This window comes from Bos javanicus, chromosome 18 (assembly GCF_032452875.1).
Source record: "Bos javanicus breed banteng chromosome 18, ARS-OSU_banteng_1.0, whole genome shotgun sequence".
In the NCBI taxonomy this organism is placed as follows: Eukaryota; Metazoa; Chordata; class Mammalia; order Artiodactyla; family Bovidae; genus Bos; species Bos javanicus.
The window spans coordinates 53,257,076-53,282,152 of record NC_083885.1 but is presented as its reverse complement, the minus strand read 5'-3'; the positions used below and the strand labels follow the sequence as shown (position 1 = coordinate 53,282,152).

The window sequence follows — 25,077 nt, the reverse complement described above, 5'->3', positions numbered from 1 at the left end:
ATCCCGGCCCGAGGATTGTGTTGGGGGGCCTGGCAGGGGGTGTCCCGACCCCCTCCCCCTTTCTGGGCATCCTGGGGGATGACCCCGGTGCCAGGCCCGGCGTCGGCCGCCTGATGCCGGGCGGGCCGAGCCGGGGATGCTGGAACGAAGGGCGTTGCTATGGCAACGGGAGGCAGGGCCTGGGGGGGGAGACCGGGCCCGAGCTGGGACCGGGGGGGCCGGCGGTGGATGTGGCGGGGCGATGGCGGAGCGCGGCCCGGCCTTCTGCGGCCTCTACGACACGTCCTCGCTGCTTCAATATTGCAACGGTGAGACCCCTCCTCAGTTCCGACCCTGGCCCCGCCCAGGGCAGGACCTATCTCCTTCTACCCCAACCTCCTTCCAAGTCCCCATCCTCGCCCCTAGCTGAAGATTCTTCTTTCTCCCCTAGCAGGACCCTGACCCCAGAGCAAGGTGCCTGATCCCCAAAGCCCTGATCCCAGTCCCCTACCTTCTTCGACCCTCCCCTTTTTCCCCAGGTGGCTGAACCGAGAGAAGAGAGCAGAGCCTTTAGGATCTTGGGGTTGAAGGAGGGAAGGCCTGGAGGTGTGGAACTCTGCTCTCTCCATCCCCTCTCAATCCTCCGGGACCCTCTCCCTTCTCCTCAGCAGAGGGACCGATTGAGGGAGAGTGGAATTGGGTGTTGGCTTGTGGGCTGGGTGTGGGACCAGGCAGGATGACCAGAGGACTTTGCCTCCACTCTACCCCCCAAGTCCTCAGGCCCCACCCCTCCCGCCCATTAGGATTCATCCCTTCTCCCTAGACAAATGGGTATGAAAAAGAAAGGCCACTGTGGGTGTCAGACCCAGATGAGGGGAGCTGGAGGCAGAGGGGAGAAGTGGGAAATGGGGGCTGGCCTCTTGGCAAAAGAGCTGAAGGTGGGGGATGAACCGGCAGGAGGGGACAGAGGACTTGAGTCATGGTAGGTGAGGGGTGGGTGGGTAGGTCAAGGCCTCAGAATAAGCTGGCTCCCTGGATGGGGGTTGCAGGGGCAAGGTAACAGTTCCTCCACTTCACTCTGAGGCCCTGAGAAGGAACTCCCTTTTGGAGGCTTACCTCTGGGCATACACCCCAGTGTCAGGGACCAGAATGCTCATTTTTGTCCTTCTCAGCCCCTCTGAGAGGCAGGCTGACAGGGTGCCTAAGCCTGGGTCAAATACCTGTTCCGGGGCTGAAAGGTTGTGTGTCTGTGTACAAGTAACTTCATCTCTCTGGGCTTCAATCCCCATCTATCTCCTTGCCTCCTAAAATGGGTACAATACTAGAGCTACTAAAGTTGCTGGGACATTGGGTACCATGTACTCAGTCACTTCAGTCATGTCCAATTCTTTGCGACCCCGTGGACCATAGCCCACCAGGCTCCTCTGTCCATGGGATTTTCCCAGCAAGAATACTGGAGTGGGTTGCCATGCCCTCCTCCAGTGTGGGTACCATAATAACATTTAATTATATTCTGGATTTATTGAGCACATACCAGAGCCAGGTGAGATGCTAAGTGTTTTGCACGTGTAAGCTCTCTATGACAAATCTCATTTTTGGGGGTAGTATTATTAATGGTAAGTAAGAGGGGTCTTGGCACAAGGAGGTGATCAGGCCCTCCTACACCTCCTCTATTGGCTGTTTGACCTTCGGTGATCTCTGTACTCTCCCCCATCCTCCGTTTTTAGTTTCCTCTTTTGCAAAACGCAATGCCAACAGGCCCCTGAGATTCCCTTTCTTATGAGTTCCGAGTCCTGACAGCTCTCTCCCTCAGACCTAACCCCCACCTTCCAATGCAGGTCCAGGCACCCGACCAGAGTGGCGCTGGGTGGGGGGCAGGGCAGGCGAGGCCAGGCAAGCGATTGGGCCGCAAGGGGTGGGGGAGGGAGGGGAGGGACCGATGGCTGCACTGCGGAGCCCAGCGGACGGGCGGGGCATCCTATGGACGGGGGATAGCAGGTGCTACTTCCAAGCCCCGTTCCTGTTAAGGCTACCACCTTGACTTCCACCGAACTGGGAGCCAGGGCCTCCTTGGTTCTTGCCAGCAATGAGTCTGGGTATGAGTGGTCTGGGACGAAAGGGGGAGGGGGGACCACTTTGGTACTCTGCCCCTCCCACTTTGGGAAAATGAGGACCGCGGGAGATGCAGGAGGAATTATTTGGCTGCATCTAGAGAGGAGAGGGAGAGCCGAGTCAGGGGCATGGGAGTGAAGAAGCTACATTTTAAAAGAGGATCAGAGGAGAGACGCTTGGGTCGGGGAAGTTAGTTTGGGTGTCAGATCCCTTGCGCGAATCTCGGGTCTTCGAGGAGCTGCCTGCAACTCCCAAACTTGCCGCCAGGGGCCGCAGAAAGCCTGTCCTTGCAGTAGGCTCTGGGGTCGAACCCCTCGGTGACGAGAGAAAGCAGAGAGGGACCAGGCACAGACCTTTTTGGCTTGGAAAGTCTTAGAAACAGACAGGGAATGTTAGTACCCGCGATAAAAAATCTCGGTATTCGTCAGAGGATATTGGGGATCAATTCTAGAATGTTGGTGTCGTTCGGAAAAAGTTGATGTCATCCTTAAGATGTTGATATCACTTATAGGTATTTAGCATCTTAGTCATAGAATCTTAAAACCAGAGTCGAGAGGCTCTTGATTTGTAGACTCTTTCTTAGAAGGTTAGCGAGGAAGGGACTTCCCTAAGGTCACGCCTCCAGGGCGCTGAGGCAGAGAGGAGTGTGCGGGCAAGGGTTGAGAGCCGTGGGGATTTCCTTCCCCTCTTCTTGGCCCACATCCAGGCGTTCCAGCCCCAGGTCGCGGGAGATGAAGGGGCGTGGCTGGCCCGGGACTTAGCCCCGGGCAGGTGGGAGGGACACTTCCCCTTGGGCGTTGGAGCTCCTGGGTGGCCCTCGCAGCCAGCGATCTCTTGCCTTCCAGATGACAATTTGTCGGGCACGAGCGGGATGGAGGTGGACGACCGCGTGTCGGCGCTGGAGCAGCGGCTTCAGCTGCAAGAAGATGAGCTGGCGGTCTTAAAGGCGGCGCTGGCTGACGCGCTGCGTCGCCTGCGGGCATGCGAAGAGCAAGGCGCAGCGCTGCGCGCGCGGGGCACCCCCAAGGGCCGGGCTCCTCCTCGCCTAGGCACCACTGCCTCCGGTATCTTCACTAGACTAGAGGGGTGAGGTGGTAGGGGCTGGGGCCTGTACTTCAAACTCATCCTCTTCTGTCCTCTAACTCCATCTATCTAGTGTGTCAGCTCCTGAAAGGTCTTCCCACCAGGACGCCCCTCAATGGCTCGGGACCTCCGCGGCGCGTGGGCGGCTATGCCACGTCTCCATCCTCCCCCAAAAAGGAGGCGACCTCTGGGCGCAGGTGAGGCGCGGAAGTCGGGATCCCCAGCCTCTTCCAAGACCTCGGAGGCTGTTTATATGAAAAGGGATGGACTCGGGTGTCTGAACATCAGCAGGGGAATGTCCTGTAAAGTTCTCGCCCGCCTCCGGCACTCGCCTGCTGGCTTCGCAGGTTCTGACCCTAACTGTGTGCTCTCTATTAGCAGTGCCCGGCGCTACTTGTCACCAGAGCGCCTCGCCTCGGTGCGCCGCGAGGATCCCCGCAGCCGCACCACATCCTCTAGCAGCAACTGCAGCGCCAAAAAGGAAGGGTAAGTGTCCAAAGCGGGGTCGTACCGCAAAGGGTGGGACCAAAACCTCAGTTAGGCTTGGAAAACGATGGGGAGATTAGGGTGATGCCCCAGGCCACGAGGTAGTAACCTAAAGCATGATCATCTAGTTCAGAAAGCGGAAACGGTGCAGGAGGATCGGAGGGACCAATCTTGAGACAGAGTGGTAATAGTGAAAGGCACGAGAAGGCGGAGCCAACATTGAGGGGCGTGGTCAAAGCTTTAGAGGCTGGACTAGCGCGTAGGAGGCGTGGATGGTCAGAGTCTCTCGGAAGAGCCCGAGTAGAAGTTAGGGAGGATCCAGGATTGTGGGCGTGGCTACTAAGGTAAAGGCAGAGTCCGCATTTAGTCTCGGGGAGGCAGCCAGGTCAGGGCTCTAAGAGGAGTTTCTGCAGGAAATGGGGTAGTCAGAGGAACCGGCGTGAAAGGAATTTGAGGGCTTGGCCAGAGGGTAAACTGGGCAGAATCAGAACCTGGGGTGAGGGCAACGGGCTGAGATCATGTGCAGTAGTGTCCGGTGCAAGAAACTGGGAGGAGGGGAGCCTGGGCGCTGCCAGGTGGAAATGGGCGCGGTTTGAATTTGAAGGTTAGGTGTGGTCATAGGAGGAGAAGGGGACGACAGATGAGATGGTTAGATGGCATCACTGACTCAATGAACATAAGTTTGAGCAAGCTCCGGGAATTGTGATGGACAGGGAAGCCTGGCGTGCTGCAGCCCACGGGTCGCAAAGAGTCGGAAACGACTGTGCGACTGAATTGAACTGTGGTCATAGGTGGACGTGGACAGACCCCAGTAGGTCTGCAGGGACTGAGGGTGAATGTTATCTTGGTCTGCTTGCTTGACCAGACCTGAAGACGATAGGAGTTTCCATGGGGAGCTGTCGATTCAGGGATAGGTTCAGGAGAGGTGAGACTATCAGAATGTTGGGCGAGGTCAAGTTCCCAGAGGCCGGGCCAGACTGAATGTCTGGGCGGTGAAAAAACCTGCGTGTGGAGTCCCATGCGGCGGGCGAGGTCAAGGCTGGGGGGTGGGGTGGACTAAGGCTGGACCGGAGTCAAAAACCCACACATTTCACCCCACTGAAATAATAGCAAACACGTACACAGAGCTATGTGCCAGGTACTACACAAGGCACTTTACATGAATTAACCAACTGAAGCTTCACAATCGCCTGAGAGGTTTATTATCCCCAAGTGAAAAGTGAAGAAACCGAGGCAGAGGTTTGGCAAATTGTTCACAACACTGGGAACTGGCAGAGCTTGGGTTGGAACTCAGGCAGACACGTCCTCTAGTCTGTGTTCTCAAAAAACACTCTCCCTCCCCCGACAAAAGAGCCTGGTGTCAGGACCTCACAGCCCCGGAACACGAACCTCCGGCTGCGGGGTCTTCCGTGGAGGGCGGGGCAGGGCGCGGCGGCGCGGGCGCCTCCCAGGGCCGGAAGCGGCGGAGCTGGGCCCGGCTCCACCCCCGGCCCCGAAGCGCCGCCAGCCGCCGCCATGAGTAGCTTTGGACCTGGGTGAGACCCTCTTGCACATACCCCACTCCTTCTTGCACTAGCAGGACCCAGGTCTCCCCTTTCTCCGGGGACCCAGACCCGCGGGCATCACCTCTTTCCGTCAGCAAAAAGGAGTGTAGAGACACGCCCCTTCCCTTAAACCCTCACCTCTTCCCTTTCAGTTAGAAGTTTGGGGCGCTGTGGGACTGGGGGTGGAGAGCGTTGGGAGAACTGTGCTGACTTAGGAGGGAGGGGTACCTTGTGACTCCCCGCTTCCAGGATCGCGTCCCTGCCACTTCGTGCTGTGTGATCTTCGGCGATCACTGCCTCTCTGGGCCTGTGTCTTAGGCTCTGCAAGATCAACCGAGCAAAGCACACGGCCTGCAGAGAGGCAGCGCTCAGCTCCTTACTCGCCCCCAACCCCCCCCCCCCCCCCGCCCCATTACTTACCAAAGACCTCGGGAGAGCCGTGGGGTGGGGGAAGTGGTTTCTTCCAGTTTCTGACTTGCCTGCTAATTAGGGCTTTCTTTTCTTTCTTTTTTTCCCCTCCTTCTTTATCCTTTCCTGACAGCAAAACCAAAGAAGTTATCTTCAGCATGGGTAAGTAGGGAGAATGGGAGGGCCTCGCTGGGGTGAGAGGCCAGTGCTAGAGGTCAGGAAACCTCTTTGACCTCATCCCCACCCCACACCCCTTCCCTTTTTTACTTAAAAAACATTTAAAAAGTGAAAAAAAAATAAAAAGTGAAGTCAGAAGGGGAGAGGTTACGGGGTTGCGGACTGGTGTCAGCACCTGACCTCTGGGGATATGCATCCTAGCAGAGGAGGGCTCGGTGAAAATGTTCCTGAGGGGCCGCCCTGTACCCATGCTGATCCCGGAGGAGCTGGTCCCCACCTACAGCCTGGACACACGCTCTGAGCTGCCTTCGCACCGATTCAAGTTGGACTGGGTGTATCCTTTTACTTTAATCCCTTCCTCCCGCTCCCCCCACCCCCCACCTCCCCAATCCGGAAGGGAAGCCCTTCCGTGGGACTGCAGCTAGAGGGAGGGTCTTTGTACCGAAAGTGGGACTTCTCAGGCATCTGTGACTTAAGGGATCAGGAAGAGCTTGGAGTCTGCAGGGAGCAGAGGGAGGCAGATTAGCTCACGTGACTTTTATGATTCATTAGAGCAGCAAACATTTGCTGAGTGCCCTCCATCTATCAGATTCTCTTCTACACACAGGCTAGGTTCCCTGAGCTCCCTTCTAAAGTGGGGGAGACTGAGGCCAGTGAGTCAACAAATAAGATAATTTCAGCTAAGTAATAAATGCTGGTCATACAGTAACCTAAGCTCAAGTAAGAGGAGTAACTGGGTTTCTCTGAGGAGGGGGCATTTGAGCTGAGAATTGAACATTTAGGGGCCAGCCATCTCTGGTGGCTCAGATGGTAAAGAATCTGCCTGCAGCGCAGGAGACCTGAGTTTGATCCCTGGGTCGGGAAGATCCCCAGGAATGGTTACCCACTCAAGTATTCTTGCCTGGAGAATTCCATGGACAGAGGAGCCGTGTGGGCTGTAGTCCATGGGGTCACAGAGTCAGACACAACTAAGTGAGTAACAGTTTCACTTCACTTTCATAGGAAGAACAGAAGGCACGGCAGGTCCAAGGGCTCTGTGGCCAGAGTGAGTTTGGTGAATGTGAGAAATGAAAGAAGTTGGCATTGGTTAAGAACTCTGTCTTTGGAGCCTGGCAGAAATAGGGTGAAATGCCAGCCCAGCCTCTGGCTGGCTTTGTGACCCTGGATGAATCACCTTGCCATTCTGTGCCTGACTAGCCTCCTCTGAAAAGTGGGTGTCATGATCTCGGATTCATAAGACTGTGAAACAATGTGCTTATAATATGTGCCAGATGAACAGAGATTGATCAAAATAATGACTAATCACTGTTGAGCACGTACTGACCATGCCACATGGCACGTGGGATCTTCGTTCCCTGACCAGGGATTGAACACACATTCCCTGCATTGGACATGTGGAGTCTTAACCACTTGACTGCCAGGGAAGTCCCTATTGAGCGCTTATTGTATGCCAGGCACTGTTCGGAGAAGGCAATGGCACCCCACTCTAGTACTCTTGCCTGGAAAATCCCATGGATGGAGAAGCCTGGTAGGCTGCAGTCCATGGGGTCGAGAAGAGTTGGACACGACTGCTCGACTTCACTTTCACGCATTGGAGAAGGAAATGGCAACCCACTCCAATGTTCTTGCCTGGAGAATCCCAGGGACGGGGGAGCCTAGCGGGCTGCCATCTATGGGGTCGCACAGTCGAACACCACTGAAGTGACTTAGCAGCAGCAGCAGGCACTGTTCAGTTCTTTCAATATAAATACATCGAATAATATGATCCTTCTCTTTTGTAGGGTTCAGAATATATTTTTACAGCCAGTGTTCTACAAGAGCCCTCTAAGGCCTGCAGATTGGGAATGATTACCCTTACTTTCCAGATGAGAAAACTGAGGCCACGAGAGGGGTCCCAGCCCTGTCCTAGGGAGTCAGAGCAGAACTGAGGCCAGAACTCTGACTCTGAGCCCTAAGCTTTTTCCAAAACACAAACTGAGGTTTGGGGTTAGTATCCTGGGGATCCACTCCCTGTCCTCTCTTGGCCTTGCTGTTTTCTCTGGAAGAGGCAGGAATAGTTGGAGCCTGGAACCTCTTTAAGGCAGCTGGAAATATTCACAGGAATTGAAGAATACCATGCTGTCATGCCAGGCTTGGCTTGATAAGTGAGCATCAGGAGAAAAGCAGCTGAGACAACAAAAGTCCATGTGGGCCTCATTCCCCAGCCCTAAAATGGCTGCAGGGTGAAGCAGTTTCTATGGGGTCGGGATAGGCATATTGACATCCATTCAGATGTTTCGCAAACATTCTGGGACTAAGGACTGGAGTCCAGCAGTCCCCAAATTAGTACAACCTGCATTCCTGGGCTTATAATCCAGTGTGGGGACAGAATCCATGAAAATGACAACTTAGAGCGGGCAAGGCTGGGATGGGGGAACCCAGAGAGGGCAGCCGACCCAGCCTGGGCATCAGGGAAGGCTTCCTGGAGGAGGAGTTACAGAAGAGAACAAAACAGCCCAGTTTTGGCTGCCGTGCAGTTGACAGTCTCATCAAGGACTGGGTGCAGTTACCACATTGATCAGATGAGTAGGATGAGTCCAGCAGATGAAGTGAGACTGAGGCCTGCTCTGAGGATGTGACAGCTGAGAAAGGTGGCAGGTAGCGTGTAGTAGGCAAAGGGAACAGTTAGTGCCAAGACCCGGGTGATGGTCATGATTGTGGTGTTTTGGGGAAATCCAGTATCAGAGGGCAGAAGCTGAGACTAGGGGAGGGCAAACGAGGCCAGCAAGAGGAGCTTGGACTTTCTCTTAGGGGAACAGGGGAGCTACAGAAAGTTCTGAACAGAAGAGGGGTCACACTCCTTCAACAAATATTGAACTCATATGTCCACTGTGTACCAGGACCTCATCTGGCCACAGGGGGTACATCAGTAAACAGAAAAGACAGAGGTCATGCCCTCCTGGAGCAGGCACTCTAGTTGGGGAGACAGAATAATTCAAACAGATGGACTTCCCTGGTGGTCCACTGGTTAAGACTCGGTGCTTCTAATGCAAGGGGCGCAAGTTACATCCCTGGTTGGGGAATTGCCGTGGGATGTGGCAAAAACAAGAACACAAATGGAACATGTGGGATGCTGATGAATGTACTGCAGGAAAATTAATAGGGAAGGCGGATGGGGGCATTGAGGTGCATAGGTTTTCTTTATTTTTTAAGTTTTTTTTTTTTTTTTTTGAAGTGGACCATTTTTTTTTTTTAAGTCTTTATTGAATTTGTTACAATATTGCTTTTGTTTTATATTTTGGTTATTTGGACCTCAGGCATGTGGGATCTTAGCTCCCTGACCAGGGATCAAACCTGAACCCCCTGCACTGGAAGAGGAAGTCTTAACCACTAGCTTGCCAAGAAGTCTTGAGTTTGCAACGTTTTTTTGGTCATGCTACGAGACTTGTAGGATCTTAGTTCCCCAAACAGGGATTGAACCTGGGCCCCGGAAGCAAAAGTGCTGACTCCTAACCACTAACACGTCAGGGAATTCCGGTTTGCAGTTTTAAATATCTCAGAACTATTTGGGAGAGGCTGAGAAGGCCTCTCTAAGGAGCTGAGTAGAGAGCCTGAGCAGGGGACACATGTAAAGTGACTTAGTGATAATAGGTTTTAACAGGATCCCTCTGGGGAAGAAGAGTAGACAGATTACTTTCCTGTGGCTGCTCTTAACAAATGCCCACAAACTTAGTGGCTTAAAACAACAGAAAAATCTCACAATTCTGGAGACCAGAAATCCCCAATCAAGGTGTCAGCAGGGCCATGGTCCCTCTGGAGGTTCTGGGGGACTTCTTCCCTGGCTGCTAGCTTTTGGTGGCCGCTAACAAGCCTTTCGGTTCTTCCATCACTCCAGTCTTACACTGCCTTATCCCACCCAGTGTCAGTGTCTCTTTGTTCTCTGGCTCTTACAAGGACATTTGTTACTGGAATTAGACGGCCCAGCCAGATAATCCAGGATGATCTCATCTCGAGATCCTTAATTACATTTGCAAAGACTCCTTCTCCAAGTAAGGTCACATTCTCAGTTTCCAGGTGGTAATATTTTGGTGGACACTTTTTTTTCCCTTCATTATTTGGCTGGGCGGCATGTGGGACGTTAGTTCCCTCACCAGGGATTGAACCCGCGTCCCCTGCATCGGAAGGTCAGAGTCTTAACCACTGGACTTCCAAGGAAGTCCTACAGTAGACATATTTGCGGGGGCTGTTATTCAACCTCCTACACAGTAAGAGTGGAAACAGGAAAACCTATCTCCCATGACCTTCATCTGGGAGTCAACCAACAGCTACAATGCAGAAGACACTCCTTAACCGGCCGCGGGGCATCTCTAGCTATGGTTACCGTGGCCGAGACTGCAGAGCCAACCTTTACCTGCTGCCCACGGGGGAGATAGTGTACTTCGTGGCCTCCGTGGCCGTTCTGTACAGTGTGGAGGAGCAGAGGCAGCGGCATTACCTGGGACACAACGATGACATCAAGTGGTGAGGCCAGGGCGGAGGATGCCAAATATCTCCCGCACAGGGCATCAAGGGGGAGGCGGGGGGCCAGGTCTTCACTTGGCCTGAATTCAGGCAGAATTCAGGGGGAAAAACATCGTGGATTAACTATCAGTACTTCAGATGTCGGTGAATTCACTCCGATACCTGGATTTTTCACTTCTTTTGAAAACTTCAAGCAGGCACACCAGACACAGTGTGTTGGAATCCCGTGGTGGCAGCCACCCTTTCAATGGGTGTGTTCTCTTGGCCATTTGTGGTTCAGGCTTGAGCCCTGTGGGCCCCTGAGTTAGAGACCAGAGGTCTGAGTCTTGCTTCTGAGCCAGGGTACCCAGAGAGTGTTCCCTAATTGTTACTGAAGAATTAAATCAATGTTCATTGACTAACTCAGGGGTCCCCAACCTCCAGGATCTAATCCCTGATGATCTGAGATGGATCTGATGTAATAATAATAGAAATAAAGTGCACAACACCTGTAGCGCGCTTAAATTATCCCCAAACCATCTCCCTCTTCCCCATCTGAAGAATCGTTTTCTTCCACGAAACTGGTCTCTGGGGCCAAAAACATTGGGGACCGTTGGATTAAAAATAACTCATTGAGCCAACCCGTGGAATGAATAATCAGGCATCATAACTGTGGCTGCTGCTGGAGGGGTTCTGGGCTGCTGTCATCCCTGCCCCCCCGCCTCACTCCCTGAGTCCCCTCCACCTGCGCTTCTCTCCTCAGCCTGGCTGTCCACCCTGATATGGTCACCATCGCCACTGGACAGGTGGCGGGCACCACTAAGGAGGGGAAGGTAACAGAGTGGAGGGGGCAGGACCTGGAGGCTGGGATGGAGTTGTGGGTGCGGGGTGGGGGTGGGGGTGAGGGAGTCAGGCCCCCCAGGTAACTGGCCTCTCTCCTTCCTGCAGCCGCTGCCGCCCCACGTGCGCATCTGGGACTCAGTTTCCCTCTCCACCTTACACGTGCTGGGCCTGGGGGTGTTTGACAGAGCTGTGTGCTGTGTGGGCTTTTCCAAATCTGTAAGTCCTGTGCAAGCCTGGCCCTGGGCCCTCTCCTGCCCCTTGTTCCCCTTTGAGTTGGAGGCCACGCCTTCATCGTGACATCACAGGTGCTGGACACGCCCCCGGCCAAACTCCCGGCCCTTCTGACCTTCCAGGCTGGGTGCCCACAGTTGCAGCCTCACCGGCCTGCTCTGGTGGCTCAACTGTAAAGAATTCGCTGGCCTATGTGGGTAGACGTGGGTTTGATCCCTGAGTCAGGAAGGTCCCCTGGAGGGGGAGATGGTCAACCTGCCCCACTATTCTTGCCTGCAAAAGCCCATGGGCCGAGGGGCCTGCAGGCTACAGTCTATGGGGTCGCAAGAGTCAGACGCAGCTTAGCAACTAACAACAGTAAAACAACATGTCTGCCCCCAGACAGACTTCTCAATGATCCTTTGTAGATCAGGTAATGCTTTTTACATTGTTTTTCACACCACCTTTCATTCTGGAAGGATCCTTATCTGTAGGCATTTAAAGCCCTGTGTCTAGCGCAGCCCTGTTCCTAGTACCATCCGGAACATGGGTGTCGGCAGATATGTATGGGGGCGGTAAGCACAGAAATCAAAGAGTAAGGCTTTAGGGATTTGTAGAGCAATTTGACATTCCCACAGCATCCAAGTGCGTGATTGGTGGTTTTTTCCTAAAATCATATTTTACATTTTTATCGCATTTCACCCAAGCAGTGGCTGCAGCGAATCAGGAAATAAAAAACAACTGGTCCTCCCACCTACCTACAGGTTTTCTGAGACCTTTGGAGAAATAAAGCAATTTTTTGCCAGCGTCTGGGAGAAAGAAAAACTCTGCAAAATCAAAACTAACCTATGCCTAACTAAAGATATAAAACAGCAACATTGTCCCAACTTTATAGTTGTTTAACTTCATAGTCATACAAGTCATTACAGATAAAGAGGCAGGTTAGATGTTCTTAGTAAGAATTCCTGAGGGCGTGCTGGTTGCAGAGAAATTATAGCTGAGGGGAAATTAGATGAATTTCTTAGGGACTAGTCATTTCAAAAGGAAAACTATAAACAGCCTTTAAAATGTGTGTGGCCCTGGATGGAGAGTGTATTTTAATGTGTTCCATATGCCTTGGGCCAGGGCCTTCGAAAATCTTTAAACAGGCCTGAGTGGCTAATGCGCCAGTGGGCAAGGTATTGGTGTTGGGGGCGGGGAGGGAGGGTAGACCCAGAGCTGTCTGCCCCTTCCCCATCCTCTCTCCTCTTCCTAGAACGGGGGCAACCTCCTGTGTGCGGTAGATGAATCCAACGATCACGTGCTCTCCGTGTGGGACTGGGCCAAGGAGACCAAGGTGGTGGATGTCAAGGTGAAGTAACCCCCTTTTTTTTTTCAATCCTCATTCCTTGGGGTCCCTCTCTGGTGGCCAGATCTCAGTGTTCATGAGTCCAGAGTCAGACTCACCTCCAAGTCCTGGCTTTTCCATTTGCTAGCAGTGTGACTTCAGGCAAGTGGCTTGCCTTCTCGGTGCTTCAGTTCCCTCATCTGTAAAATGGGAGTTATGGTAGCATCTCCCCTGTAGGGAAAATTTGGCTTTGATGTTGGGATATGGGGTGGGCAGACCAGGCCAAACAGGAGGATCAGTACAAGGTGGCTGCTGTTTCAGTTGCCCTGCGATGTCTAAGATAGACCTTGACTTGCATCTCTGGCTGGTGGCCTGTTTTACAGATGAGGAACCTGAGGCAGAGGGCAGAGGGGAGAGCTACTTGCCCAAGGTCACATGCTCATTCTGGGCTGGGGGCAAGAGACCTGGAATGGAGGGCCCATGGTTTGGGGAAGGAGAAGTAGTTGAGAGGCTGGGCTCCCAGTGACTTGATTCCAGACGGAGTCTGGCTGTGTGTCCTTAGGCAAGTGACTTCCCCTCTCTGAGCTTCACTTTGTCATCTGTAATGGGAGGTACTAATGAGCTTTACCTCACAGGGTGCTGTGGGGTTAAATGAGTTGATGGATGTAAAGGGCTTGGCACGGAGCTTGGTGCAAAGTAAAGGCTCTCCACGTGTCTGCCATTAGATTGGTGAAGAAGGCAATAAAGCTTCACTGACTGGCCCTGCTTCCTGTGCTTTAGCTTGCCTGTATAGGAGAGATACAGGCAAGTCAGTTGTGCAGTACACAACCCACATGGCTGTATTCAGGGCAGTCCTTCCTGAGATGGATGTGGTGGTCCTGGTGGCTTTGAGGTCCTCATTCTGAATCTCCTCCACCCCTTAAAGTGCTCCAATGAGGCCGTGCTGGCGGCTACCTTCCACCCCACGGATCCCACCGTGCTCATCACCTGTGGGAAATCCCACATTTACTTTTGGAACCTGGAGGGGGGCAGCCTGAGCAAGCGGCAGGGCCTCTTTGAGGTGAGTGCCAGGGGTCCCGGGACTGGCTGGCCCTGAGGGAGGCTGGCAGGGACACCCCAGAAGAGGCTGGAATGTGTAGGGATGCTGAGATACTGCCTGCTGGGGCCTCAGTTCCCTTATTCATACCAGGGGATGGTCCTCCTCAAGTCTTTCAAGTTGTGAGGATTCAATGGGATGACGAGTACAGCAGCTCCTAGCAGATAGTGGATGCTGGGTAAATGGGTTGCTGTGGTTGTTGATACTCTGGATAAATAGAGAGGTCGGAGCCTGGTGACCGGGAGAGAGAGAAAAACAGCAGGAACCAGAGGCCCGCCTTTGGTGAGAGTTGGGTCTTCCACCCCAACAGAGGAGGCCCTGAGAATACCAGGCTCAGATGGAGGTGAAATGGAGATATTGAGAAGAAGGTGGGGCGGGGCAGGGAAAGGGACCTAGGGGCAGACAGGGGTTGGGGGGGAGGGACGGAGAGGGAGAGGGGTGGGGCAGAGAGGGGAAGACAGCAGGGGAAACTGAGGACAGAGACTGGGACAGAAGTCAAGATGAGAGAGAGGAGGGAGGAAGGGAATCTGGGGTGGAGAAGGGAGACAGTGGGGTCAGAAACTCTAGGTGATGTGACACTCCGCGGGTGTGCACTGGAGACAAGGATGCTCCTCACAGGGCTGCACCTAGAAGCAGGGAGGACATCCCCTGGACCGTGGTCCTGGCTGGTGGGTGAGCTCGGGGAGGCCACCCGGCTTCAGTGACCCTCTGACACCATCCCCTTCTCCCCCACCTTAGAAATACGAGAAACCGAAGTACGTGCTGTGTGTGACCTTTTTGGAGGGTGGCGATGTGGTCACCGGAGACTCTGGGGGGAACCTCTATGTCTGGGGCAAAGGTCAGTGTTACCCCACCGTTTGGTCCCCAACCCAGTCCTCCCTGACTCCCTTTGGCTGTGCCTTCCTTCCTCAGACCCTGCTGGAATGTATGATGTGCGTGCGTGTGTGCTAAGTCGCTTCAGTCGTGTCCAACTCTGTGCGACCCAATAGGCTGTAGCCTGCCAGGCTCCTCTGTCCATGGGATTCTCCAGGCAAGAATACTAGAGTGCGTTGCCATGCCCTCCTCCAAGGAATCTTCCCGACCCAGGGATCCAATCCACTTATCCTACGTCTCCTGCACTGGCAGGCAAGGTTCTAGCACCACCTGGGAAGCCCTGGGTATGATACAACAGGTTAAATCCTTACTTGACCAAGTCTAATGCCTCCATCAAGGTTCAGCTCTATCCCCACCTGCATGAAATCTTCACGTATTCCCTTCCCTGGTCCTCTGCAAACCCCATGGTAGTGATCAAGTTTGAACTGTAAATGAATGGATTAACCCAGGTTAGATGGATGGAAAGATGGTTTGTTCCAAAGGAATGAATGAATAAGGCAGTGAATGAATGTAGGGGATGTCCTACTCAGTGAATAGAAGAATGAGTAAATGAATACACTATCTTTCCAGATGGCTTATTAGACGGATGGTAGGGTGGTTGGGTAGATGGGAAGGTAGGTAGAAGAAGAGGTGAGTGAATGGCTGGACGTGGGAGTGAGAGTTTGAGGTGTTTTCTGGGGTCAGTGTGGGGCAGCTTCTGCATGCTGACCCCTGCCCCTGGCCACCCTGCAGGAGGGAACCGAATCACACAGGCAGTGCTGGGTGCCCACGATGGCGGCGTGTTTGGGCTCTGCGCCCTGCGGGACGGGACGCTGGTGTCCGGAGGGGGCCGCGATCGGCGGGTTGTCCTCTGGGGTTCTGACTACAGCAAGCTGCAGGAGGTGGAGGTGAGGAGGGGGAGAGGCTCGTACAAGGGTGAGGGGATCTCCCATCACCCCCCCAGGGCTCCTAACACTAGACCCTGTTCTCCCAGCCTGTCTCCCCCATCCCCACCCTGCCCTCACGTCTGTTGTTGCTGTTCAGTCCCTAAGTTGCGTCCGACTCTTTGTGACCCCATGGACTGCAGCATGCCAGGCCTCTCTGTCCGTCACTATCTCCTGGAGTTACCCAAGTTCATGTCCATTGAATCGTTGGTGCTATCCAGCCATCTCACCCCCCACCTCTACATGTGTCCTAAACTCATCTGCCCACCCCTCCCCCCACACCCAGGTCCCTGAGGACTTCGGCCCCGTGCGCACCGTGGCAGAGGGCCGGGGAGACACGCTGTATGTGGGGACCACCCGCAACTCCATCCTGCAGGGCTCTGTCCACACCGGCTTCTCGCTGCTGGTCCAGGTGAGCATCTCTTCTGCACCTGCCCCGCTCCGTCCCTATATGCCTCTCTTCTCTCCTCTGCACCATTCACTTCTCTCTTACTACTCCCATTTCTCCTCATCTCTCTGCCCCATTCCTTATCCTCTGGCCTAGTTAACACCTCTTACCTTCCTTTTACCTGCTTGTGACCTATAACCCCACCCCTGCCCTAGAATTCCTGCCCCAGAACACCCCATGGCCCAGCAGTGGGTTAACTGGTTGCACGGCAGGGGCTTCCCAGGACCTTGCTCCAGCTATGCTGCCCCCTGCTGGTCAGGGCGGTGTACTGTTTCTATAAGTACCCTGGCAGGTTGTCCCACCTGCCACACACCTTGCATGTCTCGGGCTCCAGGGCTCTAGGAATGTCCTCTGGAGTCTGCTCAGACGCCCACACCTCCCTCCTGGTAGGCCACAACCCTACCCCACATCCAGTTTAAAGAGCCCACCTACCAAGTGGTGGTCTAGAAGGATGGCTTAGCATATGAATTCTGGGGAGTGACTGCCTGGGAGTGAAAGAACCCTGTCGCTCACTCGCTGTGTGATATGAGGCCAATGAGTAACTTCTCTGTGCCTTTATGCAATGAGAGAGTAACACAACTGATCTCACAGGGTTTTATAAGGATTCCGTGAGTCCATTCATATATAGCATTTTGAATGATGCTTGGCACAGAGTAAGTGCTCAAAGAATCTTGGCCAAAACTGCTCCTTGCTGGGACTGCCCTAGTGGTCCAGTGGTTAAGACTCTGACCTTCCATTGTAGAGGGCATGGGCAGGTTCGATCCCTGGTCTGGGAACTAAGATCCCCCATGCTGCATGGCATGGCCAAAAAGAGAAAAACAAAAATTGTTCCTTATTCAGTGGTTTTCCCCTTCCTTCATTCCCAACATGCATTTTCCCTCTTACAAGGTGGCTGAGATCCATGCAACTGAGTTTAGATTCCCCCTTCTGGCTCTTAGGGGCTTTCCCAGTGGCCCAGTAGTAAAGAATCTGCCTGCATCACAGGAGACATGGGTTCAATTCCTGGTTCAGGAAGATAGATCCTCTGGAGAAGGAAATGACAACCCACTCCAGTATTCTTGCCTCAGAAATCCCATGGACAGAGGAACCTGGTGGGCTCCAGCCCATGGGGTCAAAAAGAGCTGGACGTGACTGAGTGACTGAACACACACACATGTGTGTGAAGAAGATGAAGAAAAACAAGGGCTAGAGGGATTTCTTAGGTGTCCCAAGGCCAGAATGGACCTTGCTGCTGCTAAGTCACTTCAGTCGTGTCCAACTCTGTGCAACCCCATAGACGGCAGCCCACCAGGCTCCCCTGTCCCTGGGATTCTCCAGGCAAGAACACTGGAGTGGGTTGCCATTTCCTTCTCCAATGCATGAAAGTGAAAAGTGAAAGTGAAGTCATTCAGTCGTGTCCGACTCTTAGCAACCCCATGGACTGCAGCCCACCAGGCTCCTCCGTCCATGGGATTTTCCAGGCAAGAGTACAGGAGTGGGGTAGACCCCTAATAATAGCATCACTGTTCTACAATATTAATTATACATATTTTTAATTTTTTTATTCTTTTGGCCACACTGGGCCACTTGTGGGATCTTAATTCCCCAACCAGGGATTGAACCTGTGCCCTTGAGCAGTGAAAGCAGAGTCCTAACCACTGGACCACCAGGGAATTCCCAAGTTATATATGATTAGTGTATTACTAGAATTGTATTATTTAGCATTAATCATTATGCTGCTATCAATGATTATAGTTCTGTTGATTATCATAGTTAATTATTTTAATAATATATTAATAGGATATGTTATTATTACTAATAATAGTCAGCCACTTTCATTTGATGAGCACTTTGTGCCAGCCTCATACATCTTCCATGTATTTGCACTTTCCATCCACAATTTGAGTAAGCAGAATGCCACGAGACACATACAGTGATTGGACCCATTTTACAGAAGATGAAACCAAGCCTTCAAGGAGAAGTCACCTGCGCAGGTGACTGCCATAGTCAATAAGTGAGATGTGGTCAGACTTACCAGGCTGAGTACCCTCCATGGTTTCTCGCAGCCTTCTGGGCACCATCTGACTCCTAAGATCTAGCTCCTACGCACCACGTCTCTTGCTTCTCATTGTGCAAACTGGAAAGCAGAGGTCTGAGGGGAGGGGGCACATTTGCCTGGAGCCCCCCCACTGGGGCAGGGATCTGCCCAATCATTGCCTCCTTCAGATACCCTGGGCAAAGCGTCGTCCCTGGGTCACCTGTGGGGAGAGTGTGTTGCTGAGGCTAGTCCAGCACTTCTTTCTGGCATCAGAGGTGGGGGATTCGGAGGAAAGATCTGGATCGGTGGTCTCCATGCTGTAATCTGTCCTTCCTGCCAGGGCCACATGGAAGAGCTGTGGGGCCTGGCCACGCACCCTAGCCGGGCACAGTTCGTGACATGCGGGCAGGATAAGCTGGTGCACCTGTGGAGTGTGGAGTCCCACCAGCCCCTGTGGAGTAGGACCATCGAGGTAAGGGGCTGGGGGACTTGATATACCGTTCTAACAGGACCACCTGTCTCAATGTGTCAGGGATCAATCAGGAACCACACCCAGTGTCTTTCAGCAGAAGGAGATTTAATGCAGGGAACTGGGTGCTTACAAACTCGCTTGGGAGGGCTGGGGGGAGTGAATTCTTGACTGGAAGGAAGCCTAGAACAACACCCCAGACCTGACGTGCCTGAGGAGCTGCTGCCTCTTCCATAGTCAGGAAGGTGGGGAGTCAGGAACCACTGGGTTCAAGAAAATGCTGTCCTCATAACTGTGATCCAGAAATCAGGATGCTGTGGTCACTCAAGTGTTGGCTCTAGAGCTACACTGTCTAGTACATGTGGCTATTCAAACTTAAATCAACTTTAAATTTAAGAGTGAAAGGTTCAGTTTCTCCTTTGCACTAACTACATTCCAAATATGTGACTGCATGCGTGTGTACAGGCTCAGTTGCTCAGTCGTGTCCAACTCCCCTGTCCATGGAATTCTTCAGCCAAGAATACTGGAGTGGGTTGCCATTTCCTTCTCCAGGGTATCTTCTCAACCTAGGGATCGAACCTGCATCTCCTGTGTCTCCTGCATTGCAGGCAGATTCTTTACCTGCTGAGCCAAAACATGTGACTAGTTGCTACCAAATTGGCAAGTGCAGATACAGAACATCTCCATCATTGTAGAAAGTTCTGTTGCACTGTCTTGCTAGATCTAGAGTGACTCAATTCTGGCTATATTTGCACTGACCAAATCAGATCCTCTGTGCCCTTGCCTTTCAAGGCTAGTGACTGCTCACCTGCACAGCAAATGTTTTCACAACCTAACTGATCAGCGGAAGTGGCAGAGTGGGGCCTCTACTTTGTGTCTTCCAGAGCCCACAGTAGTGTAACTGATTGTTGGACACATATCACAGCTGACCCTAGCCGCATGGGCTTCTGGGCAATGTAGTTTCTAAGCTCCCCTGCCTGTGCAGTATAGGAGAGTAGAAAGTCAGTTGTCATAGTCTTCACACCACCTTTTGAGGTTTTGTTCTAGGCATCCAGGGTTACCTGTGATCCTGGAACACCTGATGGCCTTTCAACTTCTAGGAGTCAGGGATGGTGTGTCCTAGAAATTACTGGGGCCATATGTAATAATCCTCACCTTGGCTGCTAACTGAACGCCTACTATATGCCAGGTTCCATGTTCAGCACAGCAGTTCTCTAGCCAGGGCATCAGAACCACCTGCGATGTCAGAAACACAGAATCGAATCGTGAGCTCCAAGCACAGGAAGTCTGATTCAAGAAGTCTGAGTTTGGTCCCAGATTCTGCAGATTGTAACAAGCTCCCTTAGGTTACTCTGATTCAGGCAGTCTCCCTACCATTCTTGAAACTGCCTTAGCACTTTACCCACATCATCTTTTTTTTTTCCTAACTTAAAATGTTTAACTTTGTATTGGGGTATAGCCAGTTAACAATGTTGTGGTAGATTCAGGTGAACAGTGAAGGGACTCAGCCATACGTATCCATGTATCCAATCTCCCCCAAACCTAGCTCCCATCCAGGCTGGCAGATAACATCATCTTTTTAACTGCTTCCGCCCCCAACCTCCACAAGGCAGTAGGAATGATGGATCCTCACTTGGAAACAGGCCCAGAAAGGTAAAATCACTTGCCCATCAACAAGTGTAATTACGATCATAGCTGACCTTTATTGAGTGCTTCCTGTGGGCCATCTTGCTTACCATTCTCAGGGCTTTACACCTTGCCTATAACAGTCCTGGGAAGTGTGTGTGCTTATGTTCTCCATTTGAGACAACCAAGGCCAAGGTGGAGAAACCTATTTGATGTCACATCACTAGGAAGTATCAGAGCCACTGTTTGAACCCAGGTCTGATTCTTCTGTTGCCTGTAAATCAACCAAATCCCCCCCATACCCACACCCCAATTAAATATTTTTTTGCTGGAGATTAGATAAAGATGCGGGGAAACAGGCACTCAGACACACCTGGTGATATGCTGATAAATTTTATAGCAAGCAGATTGACACGATGTATCAAAAGTCTTAGAAACGTGGACAGTCTTGATCCCAGCAATCTCATGTCTAGAAAAGTCCCTAAGGAGATCATCTTGGGTGAATAAAAGTGTGGGAATTTAGAACAGGAGTGATAAAGGATCCAGAGTCCACAGTGAGGAGGAATGTTTTCTGTTCGAGCCAACATGTTAAAGGGCAGGAGAGTGTTTTCTGAGTGTCTGCGGAAGGGGGTTACCAGAGGGCAGCAGAGGGAAGTGAGAGCCCTTAGGCAGGCTCCGAGGCCGGGAAGGTGGGCCAGATGGATGGGGACCCCAGCTTCCAGCCCCGGTTCTTCTCTCCCTCCTCAGGATCCTGCCCGCTCTGCCGGCTTCCATCCCAGTGGCTCTGTCCTGGCCATCGGCACAGTGACTGGCAGGTAACACTGACGGGCATTTGGGGTGGGCTTCTGTGCTCCCCCCAGGAACTATCCCTTGATTCCCCCCTCCTTCCCTACTGCCCCAAAGCCTACAGAGAACGATAATTAGGTCCCAGGTGGTTGCCAGGACTTGATCTCCCATCATTCTTCTTTGAGAGTCCGCTTTCTCCCACATCTTAATGCGGTCCCTCCCTCAAAGCCCCAGATTGCCACCCCTCTCTACCAGATCAGCTCACCCCTCCTCCCCCCACCACGCCTTCTCCTTAAAGATGGCTGCTGCTGGACACGGAGACCCATGACCTGGTGGCCATCCATACCGATGGGAATGAACAGATCTCAGTGGTCAGCTTCTCTCCGGGTAAGGAACGCGACTGGGGACGCTGGAGAGGCAGGGCCTGGGAACAGAAAAGCTGATTTACAGGCAGGAGGAAGGGTTGGAGCCTGTGTGGCGCTGGCCTAGGGGTGGGGCCAGGACTGTGGTAGGGATGGAGCTCGGGACTACTGAGTTGTCTGGGATAGTGGGGGGGCTGAATCTGAGAGAGGAGGGGTAGAACCTGGGTGCTTCCTCATAGCCCCCTCCCCCTCCCCCAGACGGGGCGTACCTGGCCGTGGGCTCCCACGACAACTTGGTGTACGTGTACACGGTGGACCAAGGCGGCCGCAAGGTCAGCCGCCTGGGCAAGTGCTCGGTGAGTGGGCCGTGGCCCCCAGCCCGCGCCGCCACCCCGTTCGGGGGGTGCAGGATTAACCAGTTTTCTACCTCAAGGGAGCACAGCTTCAACACTCAACTGACTGCCCTGATTACGTCTAGGAGTCTTAGCCGGGCACACACACATTTACCCTCTCCTGTGTTTTAAGCCCGCCCTTTGTGTAGCCCCGCCCCTCACATTCTAAGCCCGCCCCTTCGTGTAGCCCCGCCCCTCACATTCTAAACACACCCTCTGTGTTATAGCCCAGCCCCTTGCATTCAAAGCCCGCCCCCTCTGTGTCTAGCTCGGCCCACTTGTTCTAAACTCTCCTGTGTTCGAAGCCCTCTTTGTCTAGCCCTGCCCATCACGGTCTGCCCCTGCCCGTGGTAGTCTGGCCCCACACTCCAAAGGCTTGTGTATCCTTCCTCTAGACCCCTTGTGTTTTCACCCTACCTCTGTATTTAGCCTTCCCCCCATCCTGGGCGGATCCTGCCCTCTCCAGCTCTAACCCCACCTCTTCCCTCCCCCGCAGGGCCATTCCAGTTTTATCACCCACCTGGATTGGGCCCAGGACAGCAGCTGCTTTGTCACCAACTCTGGGGACTACGAGATTCTGTACTGTGAGTTCGCTGAAACCCAAAGGCACGCCTCCCTCAGCCTCTCTACAGCGCATGTGTGATTTGCATAGCCTTCCCCAGGTTCTGGCAGAAAAGCCAGGGCATTCAAGTCCCTCACCTCTGGCTGGTGTATTCAGGGGCTGATCTGTTGGGCTGGTCTCCTGACTTCTGGTTTCCTCCTTGGTGGACCCAGCTTTTAACCAATTCCTCCCCTCCCTGGTTGGATGGGTTAGGTACAGGTTTCTATGCAGATACCCTTGCTCTGGCCTTGGGGTAGAGCATCACCATCCAGGATCTAGTCCCCTCAGCCAGTCTGAAGACTTAGAATAAGCCCTGGGACCTTAACCTCCTGTCTCGGACCTCAGTGTCCACTGTCTGTGAAATGGGTGTGTTGTCACTAGTTCTTTATGCTCTGAACATCTCTCCTCCATTTTCTGCCCCAGGGGATTCATCTACCTGTAAGCAGATCACTACTGCCGAAACTGTGAGGAACGTGGAATGGGCCACGGCTACTTGTGTCTTAGGGTTTGGGGTGTTTGGTAAGTTGTGGAATGGACAGAGTCTTGCTGAGGACAGGAGTTCTGAGAAATATCCCTGACTGGTGGTTTTTGCGGCCTCTTATTCCCAGGCTGGGAAACTCATTCCTTTACCCATGTGAGCAGCCATGTTTGTGTCAGAGGAAAGAGGAGGGTGAGATGACTGCTCAGGTCCCTTGGAGCTGTAACGAAATGAGAACAAATGAGGGGTGGCGCCTGGCCCAGAGAGATTTGCACGGCCTGTGTCCCAGTCATGAGTTCATTCAGGCATTAATGTACTCAACACATACTCCCTGAGCACCTGTCTGCACAGCTGGGCAGTGCCGAGACCCAGTGGTGACCACAACAGCCCTGGCCTTGCCATCGTGGGTCTCACAATCCAGTGGACAAGACAAACCTGTCCCCAGACAACCCAGAATAGATCAGGTGGAGGCAAGGAACTCCAGAGAGGACATCTGGCCCCAGTCTAGGAGGGAGTCAGGGAGGACTTCCTGGAGGAAGAGACATCCAAACTGGGCCCTGCAGGATGAGGAGTTACATTCCAGTGTGGTGAAGAAGGAAAGCAGTCTCTAGGCAAAGGGAATAATACTATTACTACTAAGTCGCTTCAGTCGTGTCCGACTCTGTGCGACCCCACAGACGGCAGTGCACCAGGCTCCACCGTCCCTGGGATTCTCCAGGCAAGAATACTGGAGTGGGTTGACATTTCCTTCTCCAGTGCATGAAAGTGAAAAGTGAAAGTGAAGTTGCTCAGTCGTGTCCGACTCTTCGAGACCCCATGGACTGCAGCCTACCAGGCTCCTCTGTCCATGGGATTTTCCAGGCAAGAGTACTGGAGTGGGTTGCCATTGCCGTCTCCAATAGCCATGTGGAAAAGCGCAGAGGTGACAAAGCTTGCTATTTGGAGAAATGCAAGAAGGCAGGATGGCTAAATCATTTCAGAGTTCAAGGGAAGCACTGGTGAGGGGAGCAGTGTAAGGGGCCTGGCAGAGCACAGGGGTCATGGTGAGAAGCCTGGACCACAGAAGGGTTTTTGTTTTGTTTTGGCCACGTTGTGTGGCTTATGGAATCTTTGTTCCCCAACCAGGGCTTGAACTCAGGCCTTTGGCAGTGACAGCATGGAGTCCTAACCACTGGATCACCAGGGAATTCCCCATGAGAAGGTTTTGAATGATGGAAGATAGGGTCAGATACATATTTCCAAAAGATTATTCCAACTCTCATCCCTGGCTAGAGACAGGCTAGATGAGAGGAAGGCAGGGAGGCTGCAGCTGGGGCCTGCTTGCCTTGGGGTTTCCTGGCCCCAACTGACATCTTACCATCACCACCCACCCCCAATCTTGTCCACAGGGATCTGGTCCGAGGGAGCGGATGGTACTGACATCAATGCTGTGGCCCGCTCCCATGATGGGAAGTTGCTGGCTTCAGCTGATGACTTTGGCAAAGTCCACCTGTTCAGCTACCCCTGCTGTCAGCCTCGAGTGAGTCCCTGTGGGGGCTGGCAGGGTGGAGGTACCAAGCAACCCTTTGCGGATCTCAGTTTCCCATCTATACAAAGAGGGCAGTGACTTGATCCCAAGGGCCTTTCTTAACTTGAAACTTGATAAATTTCTGAGTCTGTCGTGCTAAAGCTCTGAGCACCTGCATTATGAAATCTTTGGTTCTTTTATCCTGTTAACTCAAGAAATATTCATTGAGTACCTACTATATGCCTGGGCACAGGGAATACAGCAGTGAACAAGACAGGTGACCTCCTTTTCTTTCCTTCTTTCCCTATCACAGGCCCTCAGCCACAAATATGGTGGACACAGCAGCCATGTGACAAATGTGGCCTTCTTGTGGGATGACAGTATGGCCCTGACCACGGGGGGCAAGGACACCAGCGTGCTGCAGTGGCGGGTGGTCTGAACTGAGGAGGGTGGGGTTCCCAGGAACATGGGGCCCAGGTAGAGTCAGGTGGTGAGGGTGCAATTCTATTTTCGGGAGATGTCTATTGCCGAGTAGAGTAATATATACCCAGAGTATGTCTATAGCAAAGGGGGTTATGGGGGTGGGTGGGTGGACTGACAGAAGTCTCTATTTATCGGGGTGGGAAGAGGGGTCACATTGATTTGGGGGAGCCATTAGAGTGTTTGGTTCAGAGTGTTTTTTAAGTTTATTATTTTATATCATCCAGAAATAAAAACATGTGCACTGAGGTGGAGTGTCAGGGTCTGTGTATGGGAGTATCCATAGATTGAGTGTGTCTATAAGTATATGTGTATGTGTGCATGTATTACAGTGTTTGTGATGAGAGACCATTATTGGGTCTTAATTGGTC

At 52.8% G+C, this 25,077-nt stretch overlaps 1 protein-coding gene and 2 long non-coding RNA genes across 9 annotated transcripts; 2 read left to right on the top strand and 1 right to left on the bottom strand.

The window, feature by feature from the left end:
- On the top strand, positions 1–24,955 carry EML2 (EMAP like 2). 7 transcript variants are annotated; one of them, XM_061388683.1, is made up of 22 exons: positions 1–308; positions 2,937–3,155; positions 3,248–3,371; positions 3,556–3,660; positions 5,746–5,774; positions 5,994–6,123; positions 10,140–10,289; positions 11,032–11,101; positions 11,217–11,327; positions 12,577–12,672; positions 13,574–13,708; positions 14,483–14,582; positions 15,350–15,504; positions 15,827–15,952; positions 18,346–18,477; positions 20,848–20,915; positions 21,185–21,273; positions 21,507–21,604; positions 22,137–22,224; positions 22,665–22,760; positions 24,108–24,238; positions 24,540–24,955. In XM_061388683.1, the coding sequence occupies exons 1-22, from the start codon at positions 137–139 to the stop codon at positions 24,663–24,665; spliced, it is 2,550 nt and encodes an 849-aa protein (XP_061244667.1). In that variant the 5' UTR covers positions 1–136; the 3' UTR covers positions 24,666–24,955. The 7 variants fall into 7 exon arrangements, 6 of the variants coding, with proteins under 6 accessions (XP_061244667.1, XP_061244666.1, XP_061244668.1 ...); XM_061388682.1 differs by having other exon boundaries at positions 3,553–3,660; XM_061388684.1 differs by having other exon boundaries at positions 4–308; positions 5,991–6,123.
- Positions 5,192–7,445, bottom strand: LOC133230802 (uncharacterized). The gene is made up of 3 exons (XR_009730970.1): positions 6,232–7,445; positions 5,625–5,738; positions 5,192–5,555 (listed from the first exon to the last, which is right to left on the bottom strand). It is a non-coding gene; the product is annotated as an uncharacterized LOC133230802 (long non-coding RNA).
- On the top strand, positions 22,767–23,936 carry LOC133230800 (uncharacterized). Its single transcript, XR_009730968.1, has 2 exons — positions 22,767–23,717; positions 23,768–23,936. It is a non-coding gene; the product is annotated as an uncharacterized LOC133230800 (long non-coding RNA).
- Positions 24,956–25,077: the final 122 nt, after the last annotated feature.

Excerpts from the sequence above, each read along its gene's own strand:
- EML2 (XM_061388682.1), top strand. The coding sequence starts at position 137 with ATGCTGGAACGAAGGGCGTTGCTATGGCAACGGGAGGCAGGGCCTGGG. Across the intron at positions 309-2,936 it reads GCTGCTTCAATATTGCAACG|ATGACAATTTGTCGGGCACG; the intron begins GTGAGACCCCTC and ends CTTGCCTTCCAG. Across the intron at positions 3,156-3,247 it reads CCTAGGCACCACTGCCTCCG|TGTGTCAGCTCCTGAAAGGT; the intron begins GTATCTTCACTA and ends CCATCTATCTAG.